This window comes from Aegilops tauschii, chromosome 4, assembly GCF_002575655.3.
Source record: "Aegilops tauschii subsp. strangulata cultivar AL8/78 chromosome 4, Aet v6.0, whole genome shotgun sequence".
Lineage (NCBI taxonomy): Eukaryota > Viridiplantae > Streptophyta > Magnoliopsida > Poales > Poaceae > Aegilops > Aegilops tauschii.
Genome location: NC_053038.3, coordinates 136,236,220 through 136,248,142, shown reverse-complemented (window position 1 = coordinate 136,248,142; position 11,923 = coordinate 136,236,220). Strand labels below are relative to the sequence as shown.

Below are 11,923 nucleotides of genomic sequence, written 5' to 3'. Positions count from 1 at the left end.
GGTCATTCATTTGAGGGGAATTTGCTACTATTCTACAAAAATCTGCGTTTGAAGGCCCAACAAAGTCTATAAGAAGAAAGTTGCATAGTAGAAATCACATCTCATCAACATTGCATCAGCATCATATTACATTAATTAATTTGAATATTTTATTTCTCCACTTTTTAAATGGTCAATAAATAATTCCCTTCTCCCTTTTGATGTTCTAGTCCGAGACTCACCCCCGAAGGATCATATTGCACACTTTTTGTGATATTTGAAAGCTAACCAGATAATATCACGATTTTAGCACAACCCTGGCTAGCACTTGTAGCTCAAACCCATTCATTTAAGTGAATGAAGATATTTCCAAGTTCACTAGTTAAAAAAATTCGAATTGAACGAGTTATTTTGTGTGGCCTCGTTATAGTATAGAGGGGGCACATATAAAGTTCCATGTTATTTATAATTCATTTGATGCCCGAACAGTTAAATATTAGGGCGCTACAACAGGTTAAACAATTAAATAAATTGCTATTAAAACTGCTAAGAAGGCAGCTCCCTTTCCTCCATTATAAACCCCACCCGTAGCACCTAGTCCTCTACCCCCGGTATTTAAGGCAAAACCCTCTCTTCTTACTGAGGCAAATCCTTAAATTTTAGGAGAGAAACCCTCCCCTTCCTACCACAACATCCACTCTAGCCACTTCCCTCTCCCTCTCAGATCTAAGCTCCCCCACCTGAAACCCTTGTCCCACGATCTGCACCGTCGATCTAGACCATTCAATCCAGATCAGGCAGCTCCTAGCCTCCCCCACCAACTGCAGCTCCCCTACCATCCGGCGTGGCTTGCTCAGGCCCTCTGAGCCCATCTAGGGCCTGAGGAACCGCCGACGCCTAAGACGTTGCATACATCCACCAGGGGAGGGTTCGTGCCCACCCAGGCAACTGCAAGGGCTGCCACGGAGCTCCTCCGAAGAGCCTACCCCGCGCTCCTCCCGATCTCCGTAAGCTGCCGTCGCCGCCGGGACCTCCTTCCCCACGCCATATGTCCTCTTCCTTCCCTCTCTTTCTTCTTCACTTTGTTCCCTGCCCCTCTCACCACATTGAACATATGTGAAGACTGAGACGCGGCACTCTCGGCCGGCCCAGAGCTTCGGTGACGGCTCTAGTGACCAGTGGTGTCCGCTGTGGACCGGCATTAATATGGCGTGGGGAGCGGAGTTGCGGCCGCGCGGGAGATCTTTTTGGGTGGAACCAAGGTGTCGGCGTACGTGATGGCGGTCCAGACGCCCGCAAATCTCCCCTGGTTTGCGTCTGGTTTGCTTGATTTCGGACAAGCGAATAACTTCATGGACCAATAGGGTACCGTGATGGATGGCTCGCATCATCCAGACAACTCGGTTGGCATGTTTACGGCCGTTTTGAGGTTTCCGTTGGAGATGAGCTTTAGAATGTCCGGCTCCCTGCCCCGGTTGCAAGTTTGTACAGGAAACCAGTACAGTGGCACTCGGGCCTTGACAGTGGTGAAGCGCATGGTTATGGACCAATCAAAGTAGAAGCAAGATTCAGGAATACATGGAGACAATTTCACACCCGAGAGGTAGAAACAATGATTCTTTGTATTGCTTCCAGTTTCACAATCGTTTGCAGTGCGTAGAACAATTTTAGTAATCAGGTGCAGTTCTAATCCCTCTCTCCACCTTTGCGGAGACAGTAGCTGGCACCATGAAAATCCAATTCCCAACTATCCAACACTTGTTGTTGACATCCATGGCTAATGTCTGAATCCTTAGCCACTACACTGCTAGTTGTTCGACCCCCAGCGTGAGCAAGTGGGTTAGCTCGCCGATCGTCAGCGTGTGCTCGCCCACGGGGATCCTTCGGACCCCGTCCCGGCCGGCCACGCTGAGTTCGTTGCAGACGTCGAGGCCCATCTCGACGCGGGCCACGCCGCCGGCGGGAACGTGCACCTTCTCGAACGCAACCAGCTGACGAGCGGGCGCGCCGTGGGCCGCGGCGGCCGCAGCCGGAGGGGACGCGTACACGAGCACCGTATGCGCGCCGTCCCGGTCTCCGACGTTCTTCACGTCCACGTGGACCGGGATGCTCAGGCCCTTGCACCGCGCGTGCGAGACACGCACATCGGCAGCGGCATGGCCAAGATGCTTCGTTGTGTTGAGGGAGGAGGCGGCGGCGGCGGCGTGGTGGCCGGCAAGCTGGACGGTGAGCTGCGCCGGCGCGTGCGCGAGCGTGTGGGTGAACTTGGTGTAGCTGAGGCCGTGCCCGAACGGGTGGATGGTCGGGCCAGTGTAGAACCGATACGTCCGTCCGGGGTACCCCCTCGCCGGGTCGGCCCGCATCGCCATGTTTGTCATCGGCGCCTTCTGCAGGTAATCCTGTGGGTACCATGTCACCGGCAGCTTCCCTCCTGCACCAATTCCAATCCAAAACCTATCAAACTCGTTTCCTTGCTTCAATTTTTGGTAAATTTTGTCATCTGAAATTCGATCCCGACTTGAATCATTAAAATAGAGACTGTCGAAGTGTACATACCTGGGTTGTGGTGACCGAAGATTACATCGGCGATCGCCTGCCCGCCGGCCTGGCCGGGGTACCCTGCCCACAGGATGCCAGCGATCTTCCGGTCCTTCTGCGCGAAAGCAATGTCGACGGGCCCGCCGGACATGAGGACGAGGATCACCGGCCCTTTGGAGGCCTTCGCCACCGCGGAGACGAGCTCCGCCTGGCGACCAGGAAGGAGCAGGCTTGTCCGGTCCAGGCCCTCGGCCTCGACCTTCTGATCGAGGCCAACGACGACGATGGTGGCGTCAGCACGGCGGGCCGCGTCGACGGCAGCGGCGATCGGCTGGTTGCCGCCTTGGCATGCCACGTCGGTGCAGCCCGCCTGATGTAATGTGGTCTTCACGTACCTGCCGATGCCCTGCAGCGGCGTGGTGTACCGGCACGGCTGACCGGCGTAGTTCCCGATCATGGCCACGGTGGCCTGGGAGTGCGGGCCGACGACGGCGACTGTGTGGTGCGCGGCTCGTGAGAGCGGCAGCGCAGTGCCGTCGTTCTTGAGGAGCACCACGCTCTGCCTCGCCGCCTCCAGCGCCAGCTCTTGGTGCGCGGGCGTGCACACGTGCTGCGGACCGAGGTGGCCGAACGGCTGCGTGGCCAGGTCGCCGTCGTACATCCCGAGGCGCATCTGCACGATGACGGTGTTGGTGACAGCGGCGTCAATGTCGGCGTCGGTCACCTTCCGCTGCGAGACGGCGCCCTCGGTGTACACAGCCAGGAAGGGGCCGCAGTCGAGGTCGAGGCCAGCCCGGAGCGTGGCGGCGACGGCGTCCTCGTGGGTCCTGGTGTAGTGCTGGTCGCGGTAGAAGACGTCGACGGAGTCGCAGTCGGAGACGATGTACCCCTCGAGGTGCCACTTGCCCCTGATGGTGCCGCGGAGGAAGGACTCGTCGGCGCAGGTGGGCACGCCGTTGACCTGGTTGTAGGAGCACATGACGCTGGCAGCGCGGCCGTCGACGACGCAGGAGCGGAAGGGGACGTTGAAGGTGTCCTCGAGGTCCTGCGGCGTGACGATGGCGTTGAAGTGGAAGCGGTCGGTGCCGGACCAGCTGTCGAGGTCGTAGGCCGTGAAGTGTTTGCAGCAGGCGGCGGTCTTGAGACGCGTGTGGCCGCCGTGGCGACCTCCGCCCCCGTAGGGCTGCTGGAGGCCGCGGACATAGGCGGCGGCGTAGCGGCCGGAGACGGCGGGGTCCTCGCCTGGCGTCTCCTGGCCGCGGCCCCACCGCGGGTCGCGGAAGATGTTCACGTTGGGGCTCCAGAAGGTCAAGCCCGCCTGACCGCCGTTGTACATCGCTCGCCCCTCGTCTGACACCGCCTGCATGCATGATGTGCGTATACGTATGTTAACACGAAAATTGTGGCAAAATTGATAAATTTGACCTCGAAGCAAAAGTATTTCACAAATCAAACTATTTTTAAAAATATTTCACGCCTTGATCTTTTTTACAGCGCCCTGTGCAGCTCCGTACAGCTAGGCACTGCACAGTGTAGTGCAACACCTAGCTGTCGAGCATGTGGCGCCTGAGTGTTAGGCGCGGCACAGTAGATAGAGTGAAGCGCCTTGCTATCAGGCGCTGCACATTAAGGGTTAGCTGGATGAAATACTTTTAAAATCAGTTTGATTTGTGAATAGTTTCACCCTGCGGTCAAATTTGTGTCTTTTGCTCGAAAATTGTGGCAAAGAAAGAATGGTACTGAGTATTACTACCTCCGCTCCGGTTTATTGGTAATTTGTGTTAAATTCTAATCAAAGAATTAACTAACAAAATATTAATACATGTCAACAAAAATAATATCCTTGAATTCGTATTTAAACATAGTTTTCAATAATTTTTTAGACATGCGTGAACATTTTATTATTTAAATTTATGGTTAAAATTCAGCACGAAATATAATGGGGACGTATCTATTACTCCTACTTCAAAAAATGGAGTGAAATTTGAAAAAAATCAAAAATGCTGACAACCGCGCAATCCAAGCCATTATCAAATGTGAAAGAAAAATACTTCTCCTAGCAAGAGGAATCTGGCTGGCAATGGCACGGATATCTACGCGGGATCATATCTTTGCCTCTCCAATCACGTGGGTAAGCTGGATGGATGATGTACTACGTGCTGTACCTGTCATGTCAAGTTACGATGCACGTGGTTCAGTGGACTCACAGACCAGAAGACACAAGTCCAGTACGCAATAACTCCTTCATCATAGTACATCATTGTTTAATCTCGAATCCCAGAGTTTAAGAGCATCTTCACTGGGCTCCCCGAGAAGCCCTTCGGAGGCACTTTTTCAACGCCGGCGGACGAAAAACTCACCACTCACATCCCTACGATCTTAAAAAACGCTAGATTTGGCCAAAAACAGAGCCGGCGGTACCAGGGCGATCTCAGGCGGAGAGAGAAGATTTTGCGTGTCAATGGCCCACTGTCAGCCTCCCACTCGTCTCTTCATACTTTTCCTCCCGGTCCCCACCCACGTGCTTTCCCCACATACTCGCCCCCTTGCTGGTTGCGGCCGCCTCATCGCCGCACGCCGGCCTCTGCCTCCTCCGCCGCCCTCTGCTTACACAGCTCCGCCGCGCCGCCCTACTCACAGCGTGCCGCCGTCGCCGCCCTGCTCGTCGCGCGCCAGCCCGGGCTCGAGGAGCGGTGGCGCTGGCCGGAGCTGGCGTGGCCGAGGCGGCCCGCGCCCGTGCCCGCCTCTGCTTGGCCGGGGCGGCCCGCACCCGCGCCCGCATCTGCGTGGCCCGGGCGGAGCTCGCCCGCGCCCGCCGGGCCGTGGCCGCGGCGGAGCTCGCCCGCACTCGCCGGGGGGTGGCCGGGACGGCCCGCGCCCGCGCCCGCCTCTGCGTGGCCGGGCATGCACAGGCAGCAGCAGCCGGACGGGCGTGCTCGGCACCATGGTCCGGGGCGCCACAGCACCGCGCCCAGGTCTTCTCGGCGGCGTCGAATGCGACGACGGGGCTGGGAGCACGGGGGCGCCGTCGAGGCCGCGCACGAGGAGCACGGGGGCGCAGTCAAGGCTGCGCACGTGGAGCACGGGCACGCCGAGCTCGAGCAGCGTGTCTCCGGCGGCGGCGAAGACGACCGGCGCCCACGACGCGCGCCTCGACCTGCTCGCGGCCAAGGGGCTCAAGGTCAATGTCAAGGCCAAGACGGGCGCGACCCGCTCTAGCTGCGCGACGAGGAGGTAGTCGACGCCGCCGCAGGCAAGATGCTCGACGAAATGCCGCTCTGTTCGTGGGAGTCCAACACTGCTCGTGGGGATGCAACGAGTGGAAAATTTTCGCCCCCCAGGTCAAATTTTTCGCCGCGTTGGATGCATCAAAATTGCAGGATTTGAAAGGTTTATATATGGAGTAAGAAGTCTTCATTGTCTTAAAAACGATTGAAGGCAGTAGTAGTACATATATATTCATTGTGCGAAAAGCAGATAGGCGGCAACAGTGTCACTGGCGGAGTACTTCCCACCAAGAAGCCAACAACTACTGAGCTGCTAACCCCAGATATTAGCACTGTCGCGTATTAGATCTATTTTCAAAGCAACAGTGATTAGGTTATTTCCGTTTTCGCGGACACGGCCGCTGGCTTTCCCAAATTACACGCTGAGATCTGATTAGTAGTCCTGATCTGGGTGGCTAGGCTGGCTTGCACATGGCTGCACGGAACATCTTGTACCATTGGCCAACCAGGAATCCACCAACTCATTCCTATCTGCTACAGTACTACAAAAATCTGGACACTACACTCTACTAGATCTGTCAATCACATTTGGGGTGTTTACTTAATATATTTGGCTCCTAGATGAGGATGATACTGTATGGCAGCAAGTGTAGCATATATGCTGCTGGGCTGAACTGAAACCAAGTCCTGCAGCATAAACTAAATTCAAGCTAGATTTGTTTTTTTTCTTTTCAGTTTAGACGAATAAATGCCACTAGATTTGTCTTAAAGTGCCCTTATAATAGGTTAAAGGCAGCCACTTGCAAAAGGGCATCCGGATTGTTTGCCTTTCCTGGATCATCATCACACATGTTGTAGTAGGCTCCACGCCTAAATAATTACACTGTGCTAACACCAGTAGTACCCTCCCTACCCTATCCATCTACCAATCATCCACACCACTTGATGCTACTACTACTTGCTGGCCGGTGCAACAGTAGAGTGCACACTCGTTAGTTGGCTGAATCTACGACACAATTCGCAAAAACAAAAACAAAAAACTGAACCTACAACACACTAAGTTTACTGAAAACTGGGAGAATTTCGTGAGCGACGAATAAGAGAGTTGTTTGGGGGTTAGAGTAATCTTTATCTAACCAATCAGCCTATTGTGCGTCCATTCTGTGTTATTGATCTCTCGGCAAGGTAATCAACATGCGTGCAGCTTGCCACGTGACTCTGCGCGGTAGGACTCTGCTTTGAGATTGGTGCCGCGAATCGTCAGCGCCGTCAGAAGAAAAGGAAGGAACTGCTCTGCCCGAGACAGGCGCGGTGCGCAGCGAGAGGGGCACGGACAAGCAAGAGTTCACATGCTCGCATACCAAACAGGAACATCAGAGAGCGCTCAGGCACGAGAGCCGGCAGAATGGCATCGGCAATGCCGGCGCCGGCACGAGAGCGAGCACGCATGTACGTACCCGGCCGATGAGCTCCCAGAGCGAGGCGTTGAACGACGCGGCGGTGCCGATGACCTGCGGGAACGCGGTGGCGCCCGGGAACGCGCCGCCGAACCGCACCCCAGGCCCGGTGTTCGACACGCCGTGGAGCGCCTCCGACCACCACTCGTAACCGGCGATTCCCAGCCGCGGCACGCCGGCGGCGTTGTTCACCAGGAGGCGCACCTTCTCGGCCCGGGTCAGCCGCGCCACGAGGTCCCGCGCGCGTGCCCGCAGCGGCAGCGACCGCCGGCAGAATGCCATCGACGTCGCCGGGCCACCGGGCGCGCAAGCGAACGGTGGGCGCGCGGCGACGACCGCCGCCGCCCCGGCGAGCATGAGGAGCGGCAGGAGGAGGCGGTGGCGCCGCATGGTGGTGGTGGTTGGTTTTCTTGCGAGTCTTTTGTGGAAATGGAGAGGGGGAGAGCCCGTGTGATTATATAACACAGGCGGAAGGGCAAAATGCAAGTGGCAACCACCTTCATGTATTTCAGAGTTGATTAATTATATGCGCAGTCCAAAAATAATTTAACCGGTTATTTGGCCATAAGTTTTTTGGATGATCTTTTTAACTTCATACGGAAATAAAGGTATTCTACCCGCAAAAAAGGGAAATAAAGGTATTCTGAAAACCATTTCGGGAGGGGAAAAAATGCTTATTTGGCTATCCGAAGAACTTCAGTATTTTTTTTTCTTGAACATCGAGGTCCCTCACATACACCGAGCATACATTCACCCATGAATGCACGCACAAACAATCCTACCCTTATGAGCATTTTCGACGGACTTAGCCGGCATAACATCTTGAGATTTAACGAAATCATAATAGATGTAGATAGACAATATTTGGATCGACTCTCACTTTCTCCGCTTGATCGTGAGCGAGAGCGAGAGCCCCTGCCCGCCATTCGCCACTCCGGCGGCGGCGACCACCCTTCCCCGCCGGCGATCACTCCGACCCCGGCGGCCACCGCCCGCTCCGCTAGTCCTCCAACCTGCTGCTCCCGTTAGTCGCGCTCGCTCCCATGGTGACGAGTCCCTGCTCCATCGACTCCACCTTCCGCCCCTCCGGTGAGCGGCCGGTGGTGTCCGGCCTCGGCCTATCCTCGAGCTCGGCGGGCTCAGAGGCGATGGGCCCTGCCCCAGCCCCCGGTTGCGGATGTGGTGGTGGTGCCGGACGCGGCGGCCTGGAGGCAGCCGCCGCCGACGAGGAAGGAGATGTGGAGGCGCTGGGTCAGTGACCGCGGGCACGCTGCGCACGAGAAGACCTCGGTGAGGCCGAGGAGGGAGGTTTCGCCTGAGATGGCAGGTTTGTGCTTCAGATGCTTCGAGGAGGGGCACTTCCGGCGAGATTGTACGAACGACATCGTCTGCTTCAGGTGTGATGGATCCGGCCACTGCTCCAAGGACTGCAAGAGGCCACGCAGCCCGTCCCCGGAGGGCGAGCTCCGGCGCCATGTCGCGGCCAGGGTGGACCGCGCCGACCAGGCGCCCTCGCGCCGAGCTACGGGCAGGAGGCCCTCGCCCCGCTTCCCCCGCCGCCGCACGCCTCTGCGGCGGCGCCTGCCGTCTGGCCTCGCCTGCACCTCCCGCACCTGGCTAGCGCTCAGCCAGAGGAGTTCAACCCGCAGGAGCTGTGCATCATCCGTCACACCTCTTCCATGGCGGATCTCGAGAGGAGGCTGCAATTTGCCATGGTGACTTATGCAGCGGGTGCCCATCACGACATCACCCCGGGGTTCGTGTTCGGGGCGCTCGGGGCGATCGTCGGCATCGAGCGGGAATGGATTTCTGTTCACAGCTATCGCCCGGAGGACTTCCTCATCATTTTCGGCCGCCAGGAGCACCGTAACAGGGTCGCGAAGAGGCCGTTCGTCGAGCACCGTGGAGTCCGGCTCTACTTCAGGCAATGGAACCGGCAAGCCCAGGCCGTGCACGCCGTGTTCGAGTTCAAAGTCTCGCTAGTGCTGGAGGGCATTCCGGCGCATGCATGGGAGCGTGGAATCGCGGAGGACCTCCTGGGCTCGTCATGCTTGGTTGACATGGTGGCACCGGAGACGAGCTCGCGACAGGACCTCTCTGCGTTCAGGATCACAACTTGGACGGCGGAGCCGGTGGCCATTCCTTTGCTCAGGTGGCTTGCGGTTCCGGAGCTGGGGCAGGCTGCGCCATTGATGGAGCCATCCCTTTTGCAGTACAAGATCCTGATTCACCTTGACTCTGTCTCAGATTTCTCTAATCGTGATGAGCCTCTGTTCTTGGGGGTCTTGTACGACAGCGGGCAGAGCGGCGTCCCCTCCGACGGTCGCATCAGTGGAGACGGGTGGAGCAGATCTGGCCCGAGGCGGGTGCACTGGCAATTCGGAGTTCGTGACGTGCGTGGCCAGAGGGCCGGGCAGGGCGCCGGCGACTCGATGGCCATCTCGGGCCCCGGCGGCGGTTCGTGCCTGCCGGCCATGGAGGAGAGGACTGCGGCCGCGCCAAGGGGGGGCCATGGTTCTAGTCTCGGCAAGCTGTTGATGACCCACAAATATAAGGAATCAATCGTAGTCCTTTCGATAAGTAAGAGTGTTGAACCAACGAAGAGCAGAAGGAAATGAAAAGTGGTTTTCAGCAAGGTATTTTCTGCAAGCACTGAAATAGTCGGTAACAAGTAGTTTGGTAGCAAGATAATTTGTAACAAGCAAATAACAATAATGATAAATAAAGTCCAGCAAGGTAGCCCAATCCTTTTGTGACAAAGGAAAGGCCAAAACGATCTCTTATGATAAGCAAAGCTTTCTTGAGGGTACACGGGAATTTCATCTAGTCACTTTCATCATGTTGGTTTTATTCGTGTTCGCTACTTTGATAATTTGATATGTGGGTGGACCAGTGCTTAGGTGCTGTTCTTACTTGAACAAACCTTCTACTTATGATTAACCCCCTCGCAAGCATCCGCAACTACGAGAAAAGTATTAAGATAAAATCTAACCATATCATTAAACTTTTGGATCCAAATCAGTCCCTTACGAAATAGGACATAAACTGGGGTTTAAACGTCTGTCACTCTAGCAACCCATCATCTAATAACTATCCCAAAATGCATTTCCTTAGGCCCAAATATGGCGAAGTGGCATGTAGTCGACGCTCACATGACACCACTAAGGGAATCACAACATATCATCAAAATATCGAACACATATCAAGTTCACATGATTACTTGCAACATGACTTCTCCCGTGACCTCAAGAACAATAACTACTCATGAATAATAATCATGCTCAAGATCAGAGGGGTATTAAATAGCATAATGGATCTGAACATATAATCTTCCACCAAATAAACTATATAGTAATCAACTACAAGATGTAATCAACACTACTAGTCACCCACAAGTACCAATATGAGGTTCCGGTACAAAGATTGAACAAGAGATGAACTAGGGTTTGAGAGGAGATGGTGTTGTTGAAGATGTTGATGGAGATGGCCCTCCCAAAGATGGGAGAGTTGCTGGTGAAGACGATGGTGATGATTTCCCCCTTCGGGAGGGAAGTTCCCCTGACGGAATCGCTCGGCCGGAGGGCAAAAGTGCTCCTGCCCAAGTTCCGCCTCGAGACGGCGGCGCTTCGTCCCTAAATTCCTCCTTTATTTTTTCTAGGTCAAAATGACCTATATACCAGAAGATAGGCACCAGAGGTGGGCCGAGGAGAGCACAACCCACCAGGGCGCGTCTGGGCTCCCTGGCGCGCCCAGGTGGGTTGTGCCCACCTGGTGGGACCCCTCTGGTAGTTATTTGCTCCAATATTTTTCATATGTTGAGAACAATTCTCCGTAAATTTTCAGCTTATTTGGAGATGTGCAGAATAGGTAACTCTGACGTAGCTTTTTCAGGTCCAGAATTCCAGCCGCCAGTATTCTCCCTCTTTGTGTAAACCTTGCATATTATTAGAGAAAAGGCATTAGAATTACTCCATAAAGCATTATTATGCATAAAAATATTATAAATAACAGTAGGAAAACACGATGCAAAATGGACGTATCAACTCCCCAAGCTTAGACCTCGCTTGTCCTCAAGTGAAAACCGCAATCGAAAACATGTCCACATGCTTAGAGAGAGAGAGAGAGGTGTTGATACGTCGATTTTGCATCATGTTTACCTACTTTTATTTATAATGTTTTTATGCATAATAATGCTTTTTGGAGTAATTCTAATGCCTTTTCTCTCATGATATTCAAGGTACACACAAAGAGGGAGAATTCCGGCAGTTGGAAATCTAGACTTGAAAAAGCTATGTCAGGCTACCTATTCTGCACAACTCCAAATGAGCTGAAACTTCACGGAGAATTTTTATGGAATAAATAAGAAAAACTGGAGCAAATAACCACCGGAGGGGGGCCACCTGGTGAGCACAAGACACCAGGGCGCGCCTGGCCCCCCTGGCGCACCCTGGTGGGTTGTGCTCAGCCCATCCCACCTCCGGTGCCCATCTTCTGGTATATAAGTCATTTTGACCTAGAAAAAATAAGGAGAAGACTTTCGGGACGGAGCACCGCTGTCTCGAGGCGGAACTTGGGCAGGAGCACTTTTTCCCTCCGGCGAAGCGATTCCGTCGGGGGAACTTCTCGCCCGGAGGGGGAAATCATCGTCATCATCATCACCAACAATTCTGGGCAATCCCCATCAACATCTTCAACAACACCATCTCCTCTCAAACCCTAGTT

At 54.7% G+C, this 11,923-nt stretch overlaps 1 protein-coding gene across 1 annotated transcript; it reads right to left on the bottom strand.

Moving 5' to 3' along the window:
- Nucleotides 1-1,583: 1,583 nt before the first annotated feature.
- On the bottom strand, nucleotides 1,584-7,629 carry LOC109759840 (probable beta-D-xylosidase 2). Its single transcript, XM_020318678.3, has 3 exons — nucleotides 7,202-7,629; nucleotides 2,536-3,877; nucleotides 1,584-2,410 (listed from the first exon to the last, which is right to left on the bottom strand). Exons 1-3 carry the CDS (start codon nucleotides 7,589-7,591, stop codon nucleotides 1,779-1,781), a joined length of 2,364 nt encoding a protein of 787 aa, XP_020174267.1. The 5' UTR covers nucleotides 7,592-7,629; the 3' UTR covers nucleotides 1,584-1,778.
- Between the last annotated feature and the right edge of the window lie 4,294 nt (nucleotides 7,630-11,923).